A 25661-nucleotide genomic window follows, 5' to 3' on the forward strand; every position below is an offset into this window, starting at 1 on the left:
AGCCTAACATAACTATTGCTGTTCTCTGTGGACATCCCAAGGCTTTGTTTTCTTAGTGACTGCTCTCATTTGGGCCCCTACATCTGGCATATCATGGTCTATAGATCCTTAAAGGCTGAGCACAAATGTCCTCCAGGTAACATCCTTTGGTTCACCTCTCTCTTCCTGAACTCTCTTGCAATGCGTGTATTTTGTATCTGTTACCTATTGCTGCTAACAAATTACCCCGATACTCATCAGCTTAAATGTCAAATGTTTATTATCTCAGAGTTTCCATGAGTCATACGTTTTGGAGAGGCTTAGCTTGGTGACTCTGTATTAGGGTTTTGATTTAGGTTGCACTTGAGAGGTTGGCCTCAGTCATCTGAAGGTTTGACTGGGGCTGGAGGATTGTCTTCCAAGATGGCTCCGTCCATGACCGTTGGCAGGAGGCCTCAGCTCCTCACTGCATGGAAGTCTCCAAGGAGGTTCTGCTTGGGAGTCCTTAAATACGGCTTTTGGTTTCACCTAGAGTGAGCGATTCAAGAAGAAGCAAACAGGAAGCCACAGTGCTTTTTATGTCCTAATCTTGGGTGTTATATACCCTCACTTCTGCCATACTCTATTTGTTAGAAATAAAACACTAAGTACAGCCGACCCTTAAGGAAGAGGAATTAGGCTCTACCTTTTGAAGGTAGAAGTATGGAAGAATTTGTGAACATATTTGAAAGACATCATATGTATTCCTCTCATGGCACTTAACAATAACTTGCCTTCTATCTTAAATATTTATGTATGTGTTTTTTTCAAGTCTGCTAGCTATAAGCTGCTTCTTAGACATACTTACTTTTCTTTGTATATTCTTTTTTATTGTGATGAAATATATGTAAGATAAAATATGCCAGTTAAGTCACTTTTAAGTGTACAATTCATTGGCATGCTTCTTAGACATATTTACTTTGTATATTCTTTTTTATTGTGATAAAATACGTAAGATAAAATAAGCCATTTAAACCATTTTAAGTGTACAGTTCATTGGCATGCTTCTTAGACATATTTACTTTTCTTTCTATATTCTTTTTTATTGTGATGAAATATATATAAGATAAAATACACCATTTAAGCCATCTTTAAGGGTACAGTTCATTGGCGTCAAGTACATCCACATTGTTCTGCAGCCGTCACCACAGTCCATCTCCAGAATGTTTTCACCTACCCAGACTAAAATTCTCTACCTATCAAACAACAACTCCATATTCTCTACTCCCTGAACCCCTCACTTTCTATGAATTTATTTTCTCCAGATACCTCACATAAGTAGAGTCATACAGGATATGCCCTTTGTGAATAGCTTATTTCACATAGTGTAATGTCTTCTGGGTTCATCCATGTTATAGTATGTATCAAAATTACATTCTGTTTTAAGGCTGAAAAATTCTATTGTACCTAATGTAGATGACAGGTTGATGTGTGCAGCAAACCACCATGGCATGTGTATACCTATGTAACAAACCTGTGTTCTGCACATGTATCCCAGAACTTAAAAGATTCCATTGTATGTATAGACCACATTTGGTTTATCAGGTCTTATGTTGATAAACTCTTGGGTTGTTTCCACCTTTTGGCCATTGCGAGAAATGCTGCTATGAACATGGGTGTACAAGTATTGGCGTCTGCTAACAGTTTTTTTGCGTTTATGCCTAGGAGTAGAATTGCTGAATCATGTAGAAATTCTATGTTTAATTTTTAAAGAAGCTATTACACTGTTTCCCATAACAGCTGCACCATTTTACATTCCCACCAATAGTGCAATTTCTCTGCATCTTTGCCAATACTTGTTGCCTTTTTTCTTTTTTTTTTTGACAGTCTTGGTCTGTTGCCCAGGCTTGAGTGCAGTGTTGCCATCATAGCTCATTGTAGCCTTGACCTCCCAGGCTCAAGCAATCCTCCCACCTCAGCATCCCCAGTAGTGGGGACTACAGGAGTCAGCCACCATGTCCAACTAATTAAAAAAAAAATTTTTTTTTTTTATAGACAGGGTCTCATTGTGTTGCCCAAGTTGGTCTCAAACTCCTGGGTTCAAGTGGTCTTTCCACCTCAGCCTCCCAAAGCGTTGGGATTATAGGCATGAGCCACAGTGCCCGGCGCCTTCTGTCTTTGTGTGCATTCCCAGCCCAGTGGTTTCCACACAGTAGGTGCTTAGTAAATATTTGTTGGATGAATGTATATGAAGGCAAACTTTATATTGTTCAAATTATTATGGGATTTCTGGTGAAATGTAGTGAAGAAAAGATCTCGGGGATTCTGGAACATTTCCTCTGTACACCTGACTTTTGGAAAGGGGTCACCAGTGATCAGGCAGGTTATGACTAGGAGCTGTTGGAGGGGGAACCCCTGCCTGCCTGAAGCAAGCAGCATCTTTGTTTTCAAAGCTGTCTAATTGTTACCAGGTGGAGGTGCAGATTCTTCCAGTGTAAGAGAAGCCAGAAATCTGGATCTTAAAATGTGACATCTCTCCCTTTTTATATGTCAGTAGCTAGGGAAGATTGCATTTTCAGTCCCAGTTTTGTTCCCTTCGTCCCTTTGTCCCCGCCTCTCACCCTGTTGTGGCTTCATCATGGACAGAGAGTGTGTCCCAAATCTTTGACTTTGGGCCTGGGTCTGAGCTTTGCTTTTGCCACTGGTGCATGGGCAGAATGGCTGTGAGCCAGTGCTGGGCCTTAAGAGGTCACATGTGTTTCCGTTGCTGCTCTTAGGCTGCTGTCATCATCATGGGAAGAACATACCTGGCTGGCCCAGAGAACAGACGAGCGAGATATGTGTCCCAGAAGAGCTGCCTAGCCAGTCTCAGCCCAGGTCTGTATTTCTGACAGACATGTGAGAAATAAACAATGAATGTTACATGCTGCCGAAATTTTGTGGTGGATTGTTTTGCCTCATAATGTAGCAAGAGTTAACTGATATAAGAAGTAACTTAAAAGCTAAAATGTATGCATCATAATGCAATAATAGCAATTGGTACTGATATGGAAACTAATTAAAAAAAATAAAAATCCAGTATTCTAGATTTGGCTATGACCACTGCTTTAGAAAGAGCTCAGACCAGTAGCAATGCAAATCTGCCCACACATCTTTTTGTTTTTCAAGTTGGGTTTATTGAGGTATACTTTACAAATTTAACTAAATCTTTCCTAGTGAGTTTTGATAAATGTAAAACAGTTGTCTAACCACTGCCACAATCAGGACAGAGTAAAGTCCTGTCACCACCCTCCCTTTAAGGAACCCCAACAAAACTCTGTGCCCCACTCTCTACCTCCAATCCCTACAAACCACTGGTCACTTATTTTTGTTTCTGTAATTTGCCACTTTTAGACTGTCATAAAATGGAATCATATAGTGTGTTGGAGAATCTGGCTTCTCTCACTCAGCGTAATATATCTTAGATTCATCCATGTCGTTGAGTGAATCAGCTGCTCATTCCTGTTTATTGCCATGTAGTATTCCATTTCGTGATTATACCACACTTTGTTGATACAATTTCCTGTTGAAGAACAGAAGAGTGAGACCATAAGATTTGGGGCCAGGCATGGTGGCTCATGCCTGTAATCCCAACAGTGTGGGAGGCCAAGGCAGGTGGATCACCTGAGGTCAGGAGTTCGAGATCAGCCTGTCCAACATGGTGAAACCCTCTCTACTAAAAATACAAAAAATTAGCCAGGAGTGGTGGCACAAACCTGTCAGCCCAGATACTGGGGTGGCTGAGGCAGGAGAATCACCCAGGAGTGGAAGTTGCAGTGAGTCCAGATTGTGCCACTGCACTCCAGCCTTGGTGACAGAGTGAGACCCTGTCTCAAAAAAAAAAAAAAAAAAAAGATTTGGATTATCTCCAGTGTTTTGCTTTAATGAGTAACGCTGAGAACACTCATTACATGTCTTTCTGTAGACATATATTTCTCTTGCATAAATAGCTGGGAGTGGAAATAAGAGGTTGTATGGTAAATCCATATTTAATTATGTAATAATTCCAAGAAGCTGGCTTCAGAAGCAGCATCATTTTGTACTCTTGTTAAAAGAGCACAAGGGTTCCAGTTGCTCCATCTCGTCACCAATACCTGCCATTGCCTGTCTTTCAAATTTTAGCCATTTTAGTGTGAAGAGGAGGCTTATCATAGTTTTAATTCGGATTTCCCTAATAACTAATGATGTTGAGTACCTTTCTATGTGCCTCTTGGCCAGTTATATTGGGATTTCTCTAATGATAGAAATACTCACCTGTAAGAGAGAAATTCATGAAGGGGGTGGAAATCTCTTTGTTTAAAGATACATTTTATATCTTAATATATAATAACAGTTCAACAACAAATATTATTCCAGAAGGAGCAAGCAAAACAAAAATTATGGTTTTAAAATGTCCAAACCCGTAAACTCTTGGGTTCAAGGTTGTTAGCTATTTGTCTTTGGACAAGCTACCCAGCCTCTCAATTTCCTCATTCCTAAAGTGAGAACAATGTTAGTAACTGCCCCAGAATATTATGAAGTTTAAAGGGCTTTACTACAGTGCTTGGAGAATTGTTATTGCTCAGCAAATGTTAACAACAACAATAATAATAACATCAATAATTGGCTCAGTGGTTACATACTTCAATATTTTTAAAAACCAATAAAACAGCATAAGCTTATGTCCACACAGAATTTTGCACACTAGTGCTTATAGCAGCTTTTAAAATAACTAACAAAAGCTAGAAGTTACCAAGATGTTCTTCAGTAGGTGAATAAATTGTATTATATCCATATATTATTTAGTGATGAAAAGAAATGAGCTATCAAGTTACGAAAAGACAAGAGAAACCTTAAATGCATAATGCTAAGTGAAAGAAGCCAATCTGAAAAGGCTACATTCTGTCTGATTCTGCTATGTGACATTCTGGAAAGGGCAAAACTTTAGACAGTGAAAAGATGAGTGATTGCCAGAGGTTAGGGAGGAAGGAAGGATGAATAGACAGAGCTCAGAGGATTTTTTAGGGCAATGAAGTGATCCTATATGATACCATAGTGGTGGATACATGACATTATGCATTCGGCAAAGCTCATGTAATGTACTTAACTAAGTGTGAATCTTAATGTGAACTGTGCACCTTAATTAAAAATAATGTATCAATATGGGCTGATCAGTTGTAACAAATGTACCACACTGATACAAGATATTAAAAATAGGGGAAACTAAGTAGGGGAGCAGAGAGATGAATTCTTTCAGAACTTTCTGAACTTCTCAATTTTTTTGTAAACACAAAACTGCTCTAAAGAATAAAGTCTATTAATAAAAAAGCAAATGAAGAAAGAAAAAATTTTACTTGGAAATAATTATTATATATATATTTTATTACACTTTAGGTTCTGGAGTACATGTGCAGAACATGCAGCATTGTTGCATAGGTACATACATGGCAATGTGGTTTGCTGCCTCCATCCCCCCATCACCTATATCTGGCAATTCTCCCCATGTTATCCCTCCCCAACCTCCCTACCCTCCGCTGTCCCTCCCCTAGTCCCCACCAACAGACCCCAGTGTGTGATGCTCCCCTCCCTGTGTCCATGTGTTCTCATTGTTCAATAGATGCCTATGAGTGAGAACATGCAGTGTTTGATTTTCTGTTCTTATGTCAGTTTGTTGAGAATGATGGTTTCCAGATGCATCCATGTCCCTACAAAGGACATGAACTCAGTGTTTTTTAATGCTGCATAGTATTCCATGGTATATATATGCCACATTTTCCTTGTCCAGTCTGTCATTGATGGGCATTTGGGTTGGTTCCAGGTCTTTGCTATTGTAAACAGTGCTGCAATGAACATTCGTGTGCATGTGTCTTTATAATAGAATGATTTATAATCCTTTGGATATATACCCAGTAATGGGATTGCTGGGTCAAATGGAATTTCTGTTTCTAGGTCCTTGAGGAATTGCCACACTGTCTTCCACAATGGTTGAACTAATTTACACTGCTACCAACAGTGTAAGTATTCCTATTTCTCCACATCCTCTCCAGCATCTGTTGTCTCCAGATTTTTTAATGATTGCCATTCTGCCTGGCATGAGGTGGTATCTCAATATGGTTTTGATTTTCATTTCTCTAATGACCAGTGATGATGAGTATTTTTTCATATGTTTGTTGGCATCAAATATGTCTTCTTTTGAAAAGTGTCTGTTCATGTCCTTTGCCCACTTTTGAATGGATTTGTTTGTTTTTTTCTTGTAAATCTGTTTTAGGTCTTTGTAGATTCTGAATATCAGCCCTTTGTCAGATTTGTAGATTGCAAAAACTTTTCCCCATTCTGTTGGTTGCTGGTTCGCTCTAATGATTGTTTCTTTTGCTGTACAGAAGCTCTGGAGTTTAATTAAATCCCATTTGTCTATTTTGGCTTTTGTTGCCAACGCTTGGTGTTTTAGTCATGAAGTCCTTGCCTATGCCTATGTCCTGAATGATTTTGCCTAGGTTTTCTTATAAGGTTTTTATAGTGTTAGGTCTTATGTTTAAGTCTTTAATCCATCTGGAGTTAATTTTAGTGTAAGGTGTCAGGAAGGGGTCCAGTTTCTGCTTTCTGCACATGGCTAGCCAGTTTTCCAAACACCACTTATTAAACAGGGAATTCTTTCCCCATTGCTTGTTTTTGTCAGGTTTGTCAAAGATAAGATGGTTGTAGATGTGTGTCGTTGCCTCTGAGGCTTCTGATCTGTTCCATTGGTCTATATGTTTTGATACCAGTAGCGTGCTGTTTTGATTAATGTAGCCTTGTAGTATAGTTAGAATTCAGGCAGCATGATGCCTCCAGCTTTGTTCTTTTTGCTTAGGATTGTCTTGGCTATATGGTTTCTCTTTTGGTTCCATATGAAGTTTAAGGTGTTTTTTTTCCAGTTCTGTGAAGAGGATCATAGGTAGCTTGATGGGGATAGCATTGAATCTATAAATTACTTTGGGCAGTATGGCCATTTTCACGATAATGATTTTTCCTAACCATGAGCATGGAATGTTTTTCTATCTGTTTGTGTCCTCTCTTATTTCCTTGAGCAGTGGTTTGTAGTTGTCCTTGAAGAGGTCCTTTACATCCTTTGTTAGTTGTATTCCTAGGTATTTTATTCTCTTTGTAGCAATTGTGAATGGCAGTTTGTTCTTCCTTTGGTTCTCTGTTTGTCTGTTATTGGTGTATAGTAATGCTTGTGATTTCTGCACATTGATTTTGTATCGTGAGACTTAGCTGAAGTTGTATATCATCTTAAGGAGATTTTGGGCTGAGACGACGGGGTCTTCTAAATATACAATCATGTCATCTGCAAATAGAGACAATTTGACTTCCTCCTTTCCTTTTATTTTTTTTCTTGCCTGATTGCTCTGGCTAGAACATCCAATACTATATTGACTAGGAGTGGTGAGAGAGGGCATCCTTGTCTAGTGCCAGATTTCAAAGGGAATGCTTCCAGTTTTTGCCCATTCAGTATGATATTGGCTGTGGGTTTGTCATAAATAGCTTTTATTATTTTGAGATACGTTCCATCAATACCTAGTTTATTGAGAGTTTTTATCATAGGGTGCTGTTGAATTTTGTTGAAGGCCTTCTCTGCATCTATTGAGATAATCATGTGGTTTCTGTCTTTGGTTCTGTTTATGTGGTGGGTTACATTTATAGACTTGCCTACATTGAACCAGCCTTGCATCCCTGGGATGAAGCCTACTTGTTCATGATGGATAAGCTTGTTGATGTGCTGTTGCAATTGGTTTGCCAGTATTTTATTGAAGATTTTTGCATCTATGTTCATTGTGGATATTGGCCTGAAGTTTTCTTATTTTGTTGAGTCTCTGCCGGGTTTTGGTATCAGGATGATGTTGGTCTCATAAAATGATTTGGGAAGGATTTCCTCTTTTTGTATTGTTTGGAATAGTTTCAGAAGGAGTGGTACAACTCCTCTTTGTATGTCTGGTAGAATTCGGCTGTGAACCCATCTGGACCTGGGCTTTTTTGGTTGCTAGGCTATTAATTGCTGCATCAACTTCAGACCTTGTTTTTGGTCTATTTAGGGTTTCAACTTCTTCCTAGGAAGGCTTGGGAGGGTGCAAGTATCCAGGAATTTATCCATTTCTTCCAAGTTTACTGGTTTATGTGCATAAAGTTGTTTGTAGTAATCTCTGATGATAGTTACTATTTCTGTGGAATCCGTGGTGATATCCCCTTTATCATTTTTTATTGCATCTATTTGATTATTCTATCTTTTCTTTTTTATTAATTTGGCTAGCGTTCTGTTTTGTTGATCTTTCCAAAAAACCAGGTCCTGGACTTATTGATTTTTTGAAGCATTTTTCTGTGTCTCTGTCTCCTTCAGTTCTGCTCTGATCTTAGTTATTTCTTGTCTTCTGCTAGCTTTTGAATTTTTTTGCTCTTGCTCCTCTAGCTCTTTCAATTTTGATGATAGGGTGTCAATTTTAGATCTTTCCTTGCTTCTCATATGGGCATTTATTGCTATAAATTTCCTTCTAGACACTGCTTTCAATGTTTTCCAGAAATTCTAGTATATTGTGTATTCGTTCTCATTGGTTTCAAAGAACATCTTTATTTCTACCTTCATTTCATTGTTTACCCAGTCAACATTAAAGATCCAGTTGTTCAGTTTTCATGACGTTGTGCGGTTCTGAGTTAGCTTCTTAATTGTGAGTTCTAATTTGATTGCACTGTGATCTAAGAGACTGTTTGTTATGATTTCGGTTCTTTTGCATTTGCTGAGGAGTGGTTTACTTTCAATTATGTTGTCAGTTTAGAGTAGGTGTGATGTGGTGCTGAGAAGAATGTATATTCTGTGAATTTGGGGTGGAGAGTTCTGTACATGTCTATTAGGTCCGCTTGTTCCAATTCTGCATCCAAGTTTTGTATATCCTTGTTGATTTTCTGTCTGGTTGATCTGTCTAATATCGACAGTGGAGTGTTAAAGTCTCCCACTATTATTGCATGGGAGTCTAAGTCTCTTTGTGGGTCATTAAGAACTTGCTTTATGTATCTGGGTGCTCCTGTATTGAGTGGGTTTATATTTAGGATCATTAGCTCTTCTTGGTGCATTGACCCTTTTGCCATTATGTAATGCCCTTTTTTGTCTCTTTTGATCTTTGTTGGTTTAAAGTCTATTTTATCAGAGACTAGGATTGCAACTCCTGCTTTTTCTTTTTGCTCTCCATTTGCTTGGTAAGTCTTCCTCCATCCCTTTATTTTGAGCCTATGTGTGTTCTTGCTTGTGAGATGAGTTTCCTGGATACAGCACACTGATGGGTTTTGACTTTTTATCCAATTTGCCAGTCTATGTCTTTTGATTGGATCATTTAGCCCATTTGCATTTTAGGTTAATATTGTTACGTGTGAATAATTTGATCCTGCCATTTTTATGCTAGCTGGTTGTTTTGCCCATTAGTTGATGCATTTTCTTCATTGCGTTGATGCTCTTCACCATTTGGTACATTTTTGGAGTGGCTGGTACGGTTGTTCCTTTCTATGGTTAGTGCTTCTTTCAGGAGCTCTTGTAAGGCAGGCCTGGTGGTGACGAAATCTCTCAGCAATTGTTTGTTCATAAAGGATTTTATTTCTCCTTCACTTATAAAGCTTGGTTTGGCTGGATATGAAATTCTAGGTTGAAAGTTCTTTTCCTTAAGGATGTTGGATACTGGTCCCCACTCTCTTCTGGCTTGGAGGGTTTCTGCTGAGAGATCCACTGTGAGTCTGATGGACTTCCCTTTGTGGGTAACCCAATCTTTCTCTCTGGCTGCCCTTAGCATTTTTTCCTTTATTTCAACCCTGGTGAATCTGATGATTATGTGCCTTGGGGTTGTTCTTCTTGAGGAATATCTTTGTGGTGTTCTCTGTATTACCTGGTGTTGAATATTGGCCTGCCTTGCTAGGTTGGGGAAGTTTTCCTGGATAATATCCTGAAGAGTGTTTTCCATCTTGGATTCATTCTCTCCATCATATTCAGGTATACCTGTCAAACATAGGTTAGGTGTTTTCACATAATCCCATATTTCTTGGAGGCTTTGTTCATTTCTTTTTGCTCTTTTTTCTCTAATCTTGCCTTCTCGTTTTATTTCATTGAGTTGACCTTCAATCACTGATATCTGTTCTTCTGCTTGGCAGATTCGGCTATTGAAACTTATGTATGCTTCATGAAGTTCTTGTGTTGTGTTTTTCAGCTCCATTAAGTAATTTATATTATTCTTTAAGCTGTTTATTCTCGTTAGGATTTCATCAAACTTTTTTTCAAGGTTCTTAGTTTCTTTGCATTGGGTTAGAACATATTGTTTTTAACTCAGAGAAGTTTGTTATTACCCACCTTCTGAAGACTGTTTCTGTCAATTCATCAGTTTCATTCTCCATCCATCTTTGATCCCTAGCTGGTGAGGAGTTGTGATCCCTTGGAGGAGGGGAGGCATTCTGGTTTTGGGTGTTTTTATCCTTTTTGCACTGGTTTCTTCCCATCTTTGTGGATTTATCTACCTGTGGTCTTTGTAGTTGGTGACTTTCAGATGGGGTCTCTGAGTGGACATCCTTGTTGTTGATGTTGAAGTTATTTCTTTCTGTTTCTTAGTTTTCCTTCTAACAGGCCCCTCTGCTGTAGGACTGCTGGAGGTCTGCTCCAGACTCTGCTTGTCTGGGGATGACCTGCGGCAGCTGCAGAACAGCAAGGGTTGCTGCCAGTTTCTTTTTTTGTTATCTTTGTCCCAAAAGGATACTCACCAGATGTCAGCCTGAGCTCTCCTTTATGAGGTGTTTCTTTGGATATATGGGAGTCGGGGAGCTGCTTGAGGAGACATTCTGTCACTTATAGGAGCTCAAGTGCCAAGATGTGAGCTCTGTTTTTCCATTCAGAGCTGCTGGGCAGGTATGTTTAGGTCTGCTGCAGCGGAACTCATAACTGCCTTTTTTCCCAGGTGCCCTGTCCTGGGAAGGTGGGGCTTTATTTATAAGTTTCTAACATGCTGCTGCCTTGTTTTGGAGATGCTCTGCTCAGCAAGGAGGTAGCCTAGTCACAGTCTGCCAGCAGAGGCATTGCTGAGCTTCTGCAGGCTCTGCCCAGCTGCTATGTGAACTTCCTTGTGGTTTTGTTTACAGAGGTACAGTTAGAACTGCCTCGGTAATGGTGGACCGTCTCTATAATGGCAGACTGCCTTGGTAGTGGTGGACTGCCTCGGTAATGGCAGACTGCCTTGGTTAATGGTGGACTGCCTTGGTAGTGGTGTACTGCCTCAGTAATGGTGGATGCCCTTCCCCTGACAGAGCTAGACCATCCCGAGTCCAGCTGTGCTTGCTGCAAAACTCTCAATCCAGAGCATTTCAGATTGCTGGTCTTTGTGGGGGTGGCACCTGTCAAGCCAGATCACCTGGCTCCCTGTTTCAGCTCTCTTTTTTTCAGTTGAATGGGTAGCTATGCCTCCCAGGTATTCCAGACATCAGTTGAAATGGCCACACAGATTTCTGTAAGTTTTTGTGCGGAGACCTGCTGTGCTGGCTGGAACAGCTGGTCTGGAAACTCATGACACTTTTCAGCCTGGGAATCTCCTGGTCTGTGGGCAGTAATAACTCATTTGGAAATGCAGTGATCACTCACCCTCTGCGTTGTTCTCGCTGGGAACTGCACTCCAGAGCTGATCCTGTTCAGCTATCTGGGATCTTCTTCTACTTGGAAATATTTAAATTAAATGTTTATTCTTAGTTTGTATCACATTATTCCCAAAGTGTTTGTGTGTGTTGTAAAGACAAATTATGAGATAGTTTTTATTTTCAAGCCAGCGAGATTGCAGCAGGTATGTGGATAATCATATTTATCTATATCTATATCATCTATAACTGTATCTATATCTAATCTCTCTATCTTCATGTTGTAGTTCAGCGTGTCCCACATTTTAATGAGCAGAAGAATCACTGGACATCTTGTTAAAATGTGGACACAAATTAAGCAGGTCTAGGTGGGGTCTGAGATTCTGTATTTCTAATGAGCTCCCAGGGATGCCAGGGTTGTTGGTCCACAAACATTGTAAGTAGCAAGTGTGTAGACAAAAGCAACTGAGTGTGTGGAGGAGCCTGACTCAGGGAGGGAACGTTGTGTCAGCATCTCACCAATGCCCTGGCACTGAATGTGTAGAAAGATTGCAGGCTGTAATTTCGGGAAGAATTGTCTGCTTATTACTGAAGACTTTGCCCATAAGGACTGATTTGCAAGCCTAGCTATTACTTTTTTTGTACTTTACATCAGTCAGTCAGTGTCACAGTAAAGCTCAGTAACAAACCACTCCAAAGCTCAGAGGATTAAAATAAGCAGAATTTATTCTCATGGGTCTACATGGTAATTTCCTGCTTGGCTGATCTAGGTCAGCTCCGCACGTGTCTCATCTTCCCTGAACCAGTAGCTCCCCAGGGCATGACCTTGTCATGGCCAAGGCAGAAGCAGAAGCATGAAAGCCCAAATGTGCAAGCACATTTCAAGCCTCTGCTCATGTCATGTCTGATAACATCCCACTGGCCAAAGCAAACCCCATGGATATAGCTACCTTCACAGGGGTGGGGAAGTTTGTTCTACTTACAGTGAAGCCGTGGAAAACTTACAGATGAATATCCTTTTACAAGTGTGATGGATTCAGACCCATAGTTTGATCTATTCACAGTCTTTGTATCAACAGAGTAAGACATGAAACTCTACTTAGATAAGAGCCTCACCCACAGTAATACATGTTATTCCCTGGAGCCACATCAAATATAAAAAAAATTGTTCACCACTGCCTTTGAACGGGTGTCCTGTTGCTGCTGTTTCTGTCTTAGAACTTAAAGGTATGTGGGCTGCATACATAATGCCTACATATAGAATGATCCTGTAGTTGGGATGTGTGTTTCCTCCACATCTCGTGTTGAAATCTGATACCCATTGTTGGAGGTGGGGCCCAATGAGAGGCGGTTGAGTCATGGAGATGGATTTTCATGAAGAGAGAATAACCTTATAAAGAGATTAATGCCTTCCCTTTTGGGGGTTGAGGTGAGTAAGTTATTGCTCTGTTAATTCTCGAGAAAGCTAGTAGTTACAAACACCCTGGCACCTCCCCCGACCTTGCTTCACCATGTGATCTCTGCATACACTGGTCCCCTTTGCCTTCTGCCATGAATGGAAGGGGCCAGAGGCCCTCACCAGAAGCAGATGCTTCTTGTACAGCCTGCAGAATCATAAGCCAAATAAACCTCTTTTCTTCATAAATTACCCAGCCTCAGATGTTCCTTTATAGCAACACAGACAGACTAAGCCAAATGGTGGAACAACCAGCCAACCACCAACCCAGTGCTGCAAATCTGCCATGACCAGATTCTTGGGTCTGAACGGCAGCCAAAGGGATCTCCCTCAACAGGGCTGAGGAAGATCGTGTCCACTTGGAGGGTGCATGTTTTCGAGATGCCAGTGCCAACGCTGTGGCAGTCAAGATAGGAGAAGCAGGCTGCCACGGTGCAGATGAGAAGCCAGCAGTATCTGTTGAGAATTAAATGATGAAACTGACTAGACGTGGTCTCTACTTTTATTATTTCTATTGGATGACAGTTCTAAACAATGTTGTTGGGAAGTACTCCCTCGAGTCCTGGCATGCTTTGGATGCATTCCCCTCTGACACACTGAGGCAGGAGAATGACAGCCTTGTTGGGGACCTGCCTGAATAATTTAGATGGGACAATGCTGCCCTGAGGAAAAAGAGATGGGGGTGGTGGGACACATTTCTCTGTTGGTTACTTTTAGTGAACTTGCTGGGAATTCCTGCCCTCCTCATTTTAAAAATCTCTGTGCTGATATCCGTACCTGGTGACCTCATGGCAGGAACTTGGTTTTGGAAGACACTGGGCTTTGTTTAACTGCTCGATGTTGCCAACACCAGCTCATCTATCATTGCAAATGTACTTCAAAGCCTTTTTCATTCTTCTGCATTATTCCCAGAAAGAACAAAGTTTCCAGCAACTCTATATAATGGATCTTCACTTACATAAAAGATCAGTTTGGTGTAGAAAAGGATACAGGCCCCAACTTGATGAAGCTCCCTATGGCCAAATCTGGGAAAATTTAGCAAGAAAATAAACAATAATAATAATAGATTATGACCCACAGAATAAACACATACCTACAAGTCCATGCTGAGATAAATAAATAAATGAACAAGTAAAGAAATGGGAGAGAAGAAGTCACTTTTCCTTAGAGCAGAACTTTATTAAATCTCAGGGGAGTAAGGAGCATGGAAAACCACTGCTGGGCCTACGTCACACTGATTGCTGCAGGGATGGGCCATGGATGGATGCAACAGCAGTGGGCCCAAGGATGATGCACACACAACAGGGCATTTGTAACGTCTCAAGTCACCTCCCTCAAGAGATACTAATTACAGAGGGGGAAACAGCAACTCTGCAGTGCAGAACCCTGGGGAACCACTTTAACCAAGTGATCAAGGACAGAAATGGGATCTAGCATCATGGACCCCTGCTATGCTGCAGTGGGAAAAGCACAAGGTCCCCCAAATGCATAATCTCCACCTAACTATGAGAAAGCATCAGGCAGTCCCCAGATGAGGGATATTTTCAGGAATAACTGACCAGTATTCAACTGTCAAGGTAATGATAGGCAAAGACCAAAGAGCTGTCCCAGACTGCAAGGCACATATGGTCTGCAGATTAGTTAGTAATCATGAACCAATGTGAATTTCTCAGATTAGATCATTGTCCTGTGGTCATATAAGATGTTAGTATTTGGGAAAGCTGGGAGCAGGTTAAACAGGTGCTGTTTTTGCAAACTTTTTATAAGGCTAAAATTATTTCAAAATAAAAGATAAGGAAGTAAACAGATGGACTTTGGAGTCATTCTGCCTCTTTTTAAATCTGGTTAGACTACTTACTAACTGTGACACCAAGCAAGTCACTTCATTTCTCCCCTCAATTTCTTCATCTGTAAAATGGGGATAAGTAGAGTACCTATCTGGGAGGCTGAGGCAGGTGGATCCCTTTAGCCCAGGAATTTGAGACCAGCCTGGGCAGCACAGTAAAACCCTGTCTCTACAAAAAAATACAAAAATTAGCCAGGTGTGATGCAAGTCTGTAGTTCCAGCTACTTGGTAGGCTGAAGTGGGAGGATCAAATGAGCCCAGGAGGCAGAGGCTGCAGTGAGCAGAGATCATGCCACTGTACTCCAGCCTGGGTGACCGAGTGAGACCTATTCTCAGAAAACTGACACAAGAACAGAAAACCGAACACCACATGTTCTCACTCATAAGTGGGTGTTGAACAATGAGAACTCATGGCCACAGGGAGGGGAACATCGAACACCAGGGCCTGTTTGGGGGAGGGGGAGCTAGGGGAGGGACAGTAGGGGGTGGGGGGATTGTGGAGGGATAACATTAGGAGAAATATCTAATGTATACGATGGGGGGATGGATGCAGCAGACCACCACGGCATGTGTATATGTATGTAACAATCCTGCATGACCTGCACATGTACCCTGGAACTTAAAGTATAATAATAATAATAAAAAAAAGCATAGCAGAAAAAAGTACCTATCATAGAGGGTTGTAATGAGGGTGAAATGTGTTAATACATGTGTAGTACTTAGAACTCTGTGCCTTGACCCAGAGTAAGGGCTGTACCACTATGTGCAATTATCAGATGAGACCGGCAGCATCTTCTGATCTTAGGGACATTTACTCTCTGTCTCTCTCTGTGTCTCACTATGGTCTGGAAAATTTCTGATGCAGGTCCTGTAGCTGATTCCTTCTCCAATCAGTTACTCTGGCCTAAAAGCATATCTCTTTCTACCAGCAGCCAGATAAAGCCAAATTCAGGCCAGGATTTGTGATTTACATGTTAGTCACTTTTAGCAGAACAAGAATAACTGCTCTCTCATTTAGGGTTGCCACCGAGGAGATGCCTGCATTGGAAAGACAGAGCTCTTGTCACTAAAGAAGCTTCTGGGCCAGTTTCCCTTATCCCCATGGCAGGGTGCAGACTTTTGGGCTTGCAGGACCCAAAAGTTTGGGGGAGGTGTGTGTGTGTGTGTATCTGCCTCACAATGGCCTGTCTGGGCCCTTACCTCATGTCACACGCTGGCATTTGTTTGGCCAATAAGACTGTAGCACACACACCAGCTTCAGTCCTCACTTGGACTCACCTTTGATGTCACAATCTGAACTGTGGGTACTAATCTGGTTACAGCTGCTCACAGACCAGACGGCAAGGTCCAGGGGACTAGCACAGGGAGATGTGGAAGAGAAGTAACCATCAACCCAAGATCAAAGCAGAGGATGGACCTCCGGCGGGCCAGGTCAAGGTCCTGGGTTCAGTTCTAGAGCTGTCAGAACTCCAGAGCTTCCAGGTATGTGAGGACATCAGGCTTCACATCAAGGAAGTGGGTGCTCCCTTGGTCAAGAAAGTCAATGCCATCTTTCAGCTGGACATCACCAAAGGTGGGAAGACAGTTCTGCAGTGGACCATCGATCTGAAGAATGGTTCTGGGGACATGTATCCGGGACCTGCCAGGCTCCCAGCAGACACTGTCTTCACAATCCCGGAGCCTGTCTTTATGGAGATGGTCTTGGGCAAACTGAACCCGCAGAAGGCTTTCCTTGCTGGCAAGTTCAAAGTGAGTGGCAAGGTTCTGCGTAGTCAGAAGCTGGACAGGGTTTTCAAAGACTGGGCTAAATTTTAAGCATGCAAAAATACCAAAGAAGAACTTCTCTTCAATGATAATGTCCAGTGGAAATCATGCTTAATCAGAAGATTAAAGTAAAAAGTATCCAATATTTTTACTCAAATTCTTCTAATTCGAGTTTAGTTGATTTTTCTGCTGATGGCTAAATTTGCAGGGAGGGTTCTGAAGCAGTAAAAAGTGTTGTAGTACATCAATTAAAGTATTTTTCTTTTTCTTTTTTTTTTAAGCTCCGTTTATGCCCTAATATGCCAGGGTGAGCCACATGTAGAGAAGTTCATTGTGATCATTGGAATTAAATACTCCAATGAATGTGTTCTTGAGACATTTTTCCTTTTTAAAAAAAGTTTGATGTTTTGGGGAGAGAAGTGGTAACCCTCATTGTGCAGGCATGCATTCCACATGGTAGCTTTGTTCCATGAGGAAACTTTACTGTGAGATTGCGGGGCACTGAGGGAATGGGGCACCACAGGTCTGTGGGCAGAACCCAGGCAATAGAAGGGATGGTGCTCTTGGTATATTATAATTTCTGATGGTTTCAATGCCAGGAAACTTGAAGGGCTTGGGAGGTGTACTGGACCAGTGGTTTTTAACTGGAGCATGCATCAGAATCACCTGGAAGGTTGGTTAAAGTCTGGATTACTGGGCTCCATCTCAGAGCTTCTACTTAGGAGATCTGGGCTGGGGAGAATGCACGTTTCTAACAAGTTCCCAGGTGATGCTGATAGCACCACCATTAGAGGAATCCTGCTCTGCTTCACCTCATGCCAAAGCTTTCAGTACTGACTATGACTGTTCTATTCTAGACCAATGAGATGCTGCCATTAGTTAAAGGATCTTCCAGAGACAGTTTCCACAGCCCTCTGTGAGCCGTTTATAAAGTATCCATGCTGTCAGAGCTTGTGCATTAAACATTTTACAAAATCAGAGGACAGCCTGGGAGATTTCCCTCCCAGAAGCTCTCTTCAAGTGTTGTCTGGGAGGATAGGATAAAGTCAGATGCAGCTGATGCAACCTCCTTGTGGGTGAGTGTGTGTGTGTTCTTGGTTCACATGTGGTTTCTGTGCACCTTTAACTTGTGGGCTAAATATATACAGTGTGAACACTCTGAAACCTAGAGGAAAGTTTATCACAACTGCCATGCTCAAACACATGCCTACCAAATGATCCCACCATTCTGTTCTTGGGTATTTTGTCAAGAGAAAAGAAAGCATATGTACAGGCATAAAATACGCACTCACATGCATGTGAATGTTCATGGCAGCTGTGTTGAGAATAGTCCTAAAGCGGAAATAAGCCACATGTTCATCAACAGGTGAATGGGTGAACAACTTGTGCTGTGTCATACCATGGAATATTACTCAGCCATAAAAAGGAGGAAATTATTGGCATACCCACAAACAACGATGTGGATAAATGGAGAAATAATCATGCTGAGTGAAAGAAGCCAGAGAAGACTGACCACATACCATTCAGTTATGTTGTATTAAATACTAGAAAATATAAACTGTAGTGACAGGAAAGAAAATCAGTGGTTGCTAAGAGATAGGAGCATGGGGAATGGGGAAGGATGGGGGGATTATGACAGATGTCATGAGGAAACTTGGGGATGATGGGTATATTCATTACCTTAATTGTGGTGATGTTTTCCCAGGTCAAAGCATCACCTTGTGCACTGTGTTTACTATGTGTGATACAAGCTAGTTAGGTTGTTTTTAAGAACATGCCACCCTCCCTTCAAAATAAGCTTTTGTGTAGCTGTGTTCACCTCATCTAGGTCTAGAGTTCCAGCTCCTGACTGATTTGGATGGCTGTTCAGAGACCTTCCTTCATTTCATATTAGAAAAAGTGAGAACTTGTTGCTTACAAAATATCATCCTCTCTGTGGGAAAGGAAGAGACCATTTGTTCTGAGAGTGCTCTACTCCACGGTTAGACATTGCTAATGGGCTGGGCATGGACTTAGTGCACATCCTGGCTTCTTATCTCCCCTGCATCATTAAAGGGGTGATCTACATCTTGTTCCTGCCATGCCCCTTGCCCAAGGCAGCTGTGAATGTCTCAGCTTGGCTTCTGAGGAGGTCCTCAGGAAACTTACAATCATGGCAGAGTGTAAAGGGGGAGTAGCACTTCATATGGCCAGAGAAGGAGCGAGGGTTGAGCTGGGGAGGTTCTACACACTTTAAAACAGCCAGATCTTGTGAGCACTCCCTCACAAGAACAGCACCAAGGGGATGGTGCTAAGCCATTCATGAAGGAGCCACTCCCATGATTCAGTTGCCCCCCACCAAGGCCCCACCTCCAACACTGGGGATTCCAATTTGACATGAGATTTGGTGAGAACACAGAACCAAACTGTATCAGTGTCTTTATGAGAGGAAGAGATCAGAACGCTTGTTCTCTCTCTCTCTCTCTCTCTCATCCTGCCCCCCCTACTTTCTTACTCTCTCTGCCATATGATGATGTAGCAAGTAGGTGGCCATCTGACTAATACAGGACTAAGACTTATATATACACTAATACAGGTGTATAAGTAAATATATATCTCCTATTAGTTCTGTCCCTCTAAGAGAACCCTAATACAGGGCTGCTCCTGGGACAGGAGTTTTTGATTGACTGGTTTCTTTGGTCTGCCTCTCATGCAAGCAGAGTGGGCTCCAGGCGTTTGAGAAAAAGCCCTCTGGCAGTTGGAAGTCAGGTGCAGTAGATGCTGATGATGAGGTGCAGAGAAGGATCAGAGCAAGTGCTGAGTTCTGGCTACCTCCAGCAGCACTTGCATTTGAAGGGGCCCCAGGACATGGCAGGTAGAACCCGAACTGTGGAGGCAGACTGCCTGGGGCTGCATCTTGCCCCATTGAGCAAGTTGCTTTTATTTACTTTGTTAAATTATTTTATTTTGAGATGGAGTCTTGCTCTGTCACCCAGACTGGAGTGCAGTGGCAATCTCGACTCACTGCCACCTCCTCCTGCCTCAGCCTCCTAAAGGACTGCAGGTGTGCATCACCATGCCAGGCTAATTTTTGTACTTTTAGTAGAGATGAGGTTTTGCTATGTTGACAAGGCTGGGCTTGAACTCCTGACCTCAGGTGATCCATCTGCGTTGGTCTCCCAAAGTGCTGGTGTGAGCCACCACACCTGGCTTTTTACTTCTATTTTTAAATGCATTTTTAAAATTGAAGAATACCATACATAGGAAGAAGTCTACACATTCTAAGTGTGCAGCTCAACAAACCTTCCCAAATGAAACACACCCATGTAACCAACACATCATCTGGCTCCAGAAATAGGGCATGACTGGCAACTCAGGAGTCCTCACTCACATGCCATTCTAGTTGCTGTTGCCTCCAGGATAACCACTATTTTGACTCTAACACCATCGACTTTAGTTTTGCCTATTTTTGTGCTTTATATAAATGGGACCATGCAGTGCACACGCTGCTGTGTCTGGCGCCTTCCACTCAGAATTCTGTGTCTGAGATTCATCCCCACTGTTGTGCACAGTTACTGTTCGTTTGTTTTAGTGCTGAGTGGTGTTCCATTGTATTTGATTGTTTCCAGTTAGGGGTGATTTTACATAGCGTTGCTGTGAGCCCTCTTGTATACCTATGGGAGCAGAAGTCTCATTTTGTCACTTAATACTAGTTAGTGTCTTATCAGAATTTGCAGTGACAGCTACAGTGTGCTGTCTTGCACACAGTTGGTGCTTTATAAATGTCTGTGGCATAAATCAAAAGGTAGGGCAAGTCCAGAGGTAGAGAAACTGGTGTCTTTGGTCTGCCTGTCTCCCTGCTGGGATTTGGCATCTGGTTCACTGGGCCTCTGACCCGCTCCATGATCCTGAACTTTGGGCCCCACTTGCTAGGTTTCAGAGAGAAACCCACTGCCAGACACAGGGCAGAGGAGACTGGAAGTCTCACAGGTATGCCATGAACATGCACAGCCCAGTGCCAGTGCTTAGCCATGTCGGGAACCACCTCTAAATGACAGCTGGGAATCCTCACTGACTTTTCTTTGAAGGAAAAAAAAAATTCTTCTGGACCTGTAACTAGGCTAATCACAAGAAACATCTGTGACCTTCTAAAAATATCTGCTTGGTGCCATTTTGTGGAACAGAATATTTATATAGCCCAGAAGTGTAATTAAATTGATGTTTAGCTAACTCTTGGAAACAGCTGGAGGCTCCCAGGGTGAGATCTGCAGGCAGCCCTGCAGTGGGCTGGAAAGGGCCCTGGGAGCTGTTCCTGCAGGCTCTTGGTGGGGGGTCCTGGAGTGGCCACAGAGACGGGGTGGGGTGGGGGGCGTGAGGAACCGAGGAACGTGCTGTGTTGAGGGACCGCCTGGCTCACTCAGGGGCAGCTGGATTATAGTTGTTTCTATGTTTTTGTCCAGCAGCCTCTGGAACATCATTTCCTGCTGAGGAACGTTTTTTTCTTAAATAACTAATCAGAAAGTGCCTCGTTTCAAAAGTGCCTTTGCTTTTGTTTTGTAGCCTGAGGAGGTGAAGTGGGGTAAAGGTGTGCTTTTCTGGAGGTTTCTGTGCTTGTTCCTGGAGAACTGCTCATATTGCTGGGGATCTCAGCCGGCAGGGAGCAGAGCCCATACTTTCTCTTACTCCTCATCAATAAAGAAAACAACAAAGCTGAAGCGAGATTTTTCTTTTTTATAAAAAAATAAAAAACTTTTATTTTAGATTCAGATGTGCAGTTTGTTACCTGGGCATTTTGCATGATGCTGAGGCTTGGGGGCGACTGATCCCATCCCCAGGTCCTAAGCACAGTGTTTAGGCGAAGGGGTTCCATAGATTTTTAGCTGGGCCAGTTTCTCCCTGGAGCCCTTTGAGGTCTGCAAAGTGGGACTGGAGCCTACTGTGGGCAGGGCCTGATGTGGGGTCCCTGTGAAGCCTTATGATGCCACCATCATTCTCTGCAAACTGACACAAGAACAGAAAACCAAACACCGCATGTTCTCACTCATAAGTGGGTGTTGAACAATGAGAACACTTGGACATAGGGAGAGGAACATCACATACTGGGGCCTGTCGGGAAGTGTGGGGGCTAGGGTAGGGATAGCAGGAGAAATACCTAATGTAGATGATGCAGTGATGGATATAGCAAACCACCATGGCACGTGTATACCTATTTTTTTTATTACACTTTAAATTCTGGGGTACATGTGCAGAAAAAAAAAATCAGGCCTTTACAGGGATACCTCCAAAGCATGGTTAGGGGTGGGATTCAGAAGGGCCTCCTGGGAGCTTGAGAAGTCTGGAGTCGGAAGGGAAGTCCAGGGACAGTACCTCCCCTTTAACCATCCCCTACTTTTGGAATTCTGCTCTTTGCATAAGGAAAAGGGAAAACCCACTGTTTTGAGTCCATAAGCATTCATTTATTTATTAAAGCAACTGTTACCTAATCTACCTTCCTGGCCCTGTGTTGAGAGTGAGGGATGAGCAAAATGGACACCTCCTGATATGGTCTGGCTGTTTTCCCCCAAATCTCATCTTGAGTTGTAATTCCCATAATCCCCACATGTGGTGGGAGGGACCTCGTGGGAGGTAACTGAATCATGGGGGTGGGCTCCCCAATGCTCTTCTCATGATAGTAAGTTCTCATGAGACCTGATGGTTTTATAAGGGGTTTCTCCCTTCACTCAGCTCTCATTCTTCTCCTTCCTGCTCCAATGTGAAGAAGAACGTGTTTGCTATCCCTTCTGCCATGATTTTGTTTCCTAAGGCTTGCCAGCCTACACTGCTGTGAGTCAATTAAACCTCTTTCCTTTTTAAATTACCCAGAATGGACTAATACACCTCTCATCCTCAGGGAACTCCCAGTGTGGTGCCTGGCTACACACACAGTGAAGGCTCAAGAGGGAAAGCTGAGGGGCTCTTCATAGACTTGGTAGGAGCTTAGGAGAGACTTCCTGAGGAACAAGGTCAGAGGAATGAGTGGGAGGCCCCTGAGACAGAGCAGAGATGAGACCATTCCAGGTAGAGGAAATACTGTGTGCAAATGCCCTGTGGCTCACAGAGGACCATGAGTTCCAGGAACAGAGAAGACCAGTGAAGATGGAGAAAGTGGGTCAGTGGCAGAAGGCTGGAGACTCAGGCCAGGCTTTGTAGACTGAAGCCAGAACTCTGGTGGTCATCCTTACATAATCTGAGACCTGCTATGGTGTGGACCCCATGCCACCTCTATTTTATTCTGGAAAAGAAGGTTGGGGTGGGCCATGGCACCCTTAAGGCTGGAGTTGCCAGAAAGATTTAGGTTTTCCCCTCATCTTGAAATGTGTAACCCCTAACTCCTCTAAGCCCTGATGGTGACCATCAAGATGGAGGTGGCTCTGTGACATCAATGAAGGGACAGTGAACAAAGACCCCCAGTGTGTGATATTCCCCTCCCTATGTCTGTGTGTTCTCATTGTTCAACACCCACTTATGTGTATTTTGAGACATGATTATACATAATTGTGGTTATTTTAATGTACATTTGATTATGTGATTCTGAAATAGTATAATATAAAATAAAAATAAAGTCTCACTTTACAATCAAAATATGAAATAGAATATCAAGAGATTAAAGAGACTTGGGAATCTCATAATTTCAAAGGTGTTAAGATAGACTGGTTTGTGAGCTTTGTTGACACTTATCCAAGATGGGGCTGCTCTCAGCTGGTAAGAGGGAAACCCACCATGCTTTGTGTTATTACTATGGAAAGGTTGGTCTTGATTTAAGCGAGCTGGGATTTATATTCTGTCTTTAGGAAAGTATCTCTCTAACAAATGCAACTGCCATATAGCAAATTATGCCGGAAAAAAAAAATCCCTCAGTGCCTTTGAATTGTGTGTGGCCACAGTAGGTACTTTCTCTGCCTATTGGGTCACTTAGGGGAAGAGAAGTTAAGTGACTTGCATAAGAGCACAAGGTCACAGTGGAGCTGAGATTTGGAAATGGGTCTGCTTGGTTCCAGATGTCTTGCTGAGAGAGATTTAGTGTTCCTGACCTCCCTTTAAATTGTTAAAAAAAAAAATCAAAGAATTAGACCGGGCTTTGAAACTCATTTAATCCAGGGCATGTGTTTTAGAGATGAATGAACTGACATCCAGAGAAGAAAAACTGAATGACGCAAGGCCATGGTTGCTATGCCCTGCTTGGTTGGCTTCACCAGTTTTCCAGGGAAGCTCTTGAAAGAGGCCTGAGGTCTATTCCAAACTGGCCTATTCCAAGCCCGCTGTGTGGTCACCAGGAGACTACTTGCCCTCTCTTGGTTCAAGCCTCGCCTCTGAGGGAATCCGCTGAGTTGGACTAGGTGTCCTCTCACATTCCTTCGAGCTGGAAAGCTCTCTACCTCTGATTCCAGCCTCTTCTCACTGATTGAGTTACTTCTCATTGTCTCTTAGGGGGAAAATTGGGGTGATGGTCGGGGAGGCCCCATAAGAAATGGGGTGGTATAAGTGAACCAACAATATAGAGGCAATAATTTTTCCAAGGGAAGTTTATTTAATGAAGAGAAAATAAAATTTCTTTCCTTTTTTATTTTAAAGAAATAGCCAGTATCAGAGCTCAAGACAACTGCCCAGTGTATGATGAATTTCCATTTTTCTGTATCCCAGAGTTCTGAGATGCTCTCCCATTTTCATGCCCACATAACACATAAAGCTCAACACACACGCACACCCATGTACATCAAACACTCGCTGGGGATTAAGCATCACAATGAGCTGAATTAATGAATTGTTCAAGGCAGACAGCCCTGGGCAGTACTTGGTGAAGGTTTTGGTGGGAGTCCCTTTGGAGAAGTCCATTTTTGGAGTACACAGGCACAGAACCTTGGAAAACTTTCTGAGATGTCAGTGACCAGCTTAGTCAGTATCTAAAATTGTCTCCTGTTTACATTTTCTTCGTCTTGAACAGGTCTGGGCCTTTCTGGACCAGTGGCATGGTCCGGGCAGTGGCGTGGTATGGGCATGTTTTCCCCATGGTGATGGCAGAGGGGACACACGTAATTGAGCTGACATCCCTCAGGGCCAGAGCAAGTGACATGGCCAAACTCAGAAGTAGGAAGTAGGGCAGTGAAGTGCACATCAGAAGTGGGGAAGAGAGTGGAAATGTTAAGACAGTCGTCATGGTCAGCAGCCACTGTAACACACTTACCAGCTGTGGTGGTTTTAAACATTTGCGAATTCTTTGTTACTCCTGCCTTCAAGAGGTGGGATCCAGGTCCCCTCCCTCTGAGCTGGGGTGGGCCCTCGTGGCTGCCTCGATGAACACAAGGTGGCAGAAGTAATGCTGCATGACTTTCTAGGCTTATGCTGGTTTCTTGTAGACTTCTTCCTGTCGTGAGAAGTTCTGAGACCCCAAGATCCCCATGTGGGGAGACCAGACAGAGGTGCTTGGGGATACCTGGATTCCCAGTGAGGAATCTTTGGAGAGGGCCGCAGACACTGCATGTCTCCACAAACACATGGGAGCCCCAGAGCAAGAACTACCCAGTGGAACCCAGCTAACCCCCAGATCCATGAACAAATCATTGTTCTGGTTTTAAGACACTGTTTTGGGGTGGCTAATTATGCAGTATTAGATAACTGGAAAATCAAGGCTACAATTTGTAGCAAGGAATGGTGCATAGGGGTGAACTGCAGCTCCAGACGGTTGTGCACTCCACCTGGTTGTGACCTTGGATAAGTGCTCTGATGCCCCTAGATGTCAGCTTTCTCATCTATAAAAATGGGGGTTGTGTTCCCTGCCTCCTATGATTGCTGCCAAATTACACATCTAGCACAGGGCCTGGATGGTGATAGGCGCTCAGTCAATATTGATGGAATAAGTAACTGCTTACACTCACTGGGGCTCAGGGCGTGAATTCTGGCTGGGTAGGGTTTGGAGGCCAAAAAAATGGGCAGATGGGATGACTGAAACAGTGCTGTAGTCCAGCCTGGGCCACAAAT

The 25661-nt window shown here is 42.7% G+C and overlaps 1 protein-coding gene across 14 annotated transcripts in view; it reads left to right on the top strand.

The window, feature by feature from the left end:
- Positions 1–25661, top strand: part of SCP2D1 (SCP2 sterol binding domain containing 1) — a 241637-nt gene that overhangs the window by 4488 nt on the left and 211488 nt on the right. For 4 of the 14 annotated variants that reach the window (XM_078371469.1, XM_078371471.1, XM_078371472.1 and 1 more), the window contains exons 2-5: positions 2736–2835; positions 5371–5412; positions 5926–5990; positions 16226–16652. In XM_078371469.1, coding sequence (XP_078227595.1) covers positions 16272–16652 — 381 coding nt within the window. In that variant the 5' untranslated portion in view covers positions 2736–2835; positions 5371–5412; positions 5926–5990; positions 16226–16271. Of the gene's footprint in view, positions 1–2735; positions 2836–5370; positions 5413–5925; positions 5991–16225; positions 16811–17524; positions 20967–25661 lie in introns of those variants that run through there. The other 10 variants (XM_078371476.1, XM_078371477.1, XM_078371475.1 and 7 more) reach the window with 6 other exon arrangements.

Source organism: Callithrix jacchus, chromosome 5, assembly GCF_049354715.1.
Source record: "Callithrix jacchus isolate 240 chromosome 5, calJac240_pri, whole genome shotgun sequence".
Classification (NCBI taxonomy): domain Eukaryota; kingdom Metazoa; phylum Chordata; class Mammalia; order Primates; family Cebidae; genus Callithrix; species Callithrix jacchus.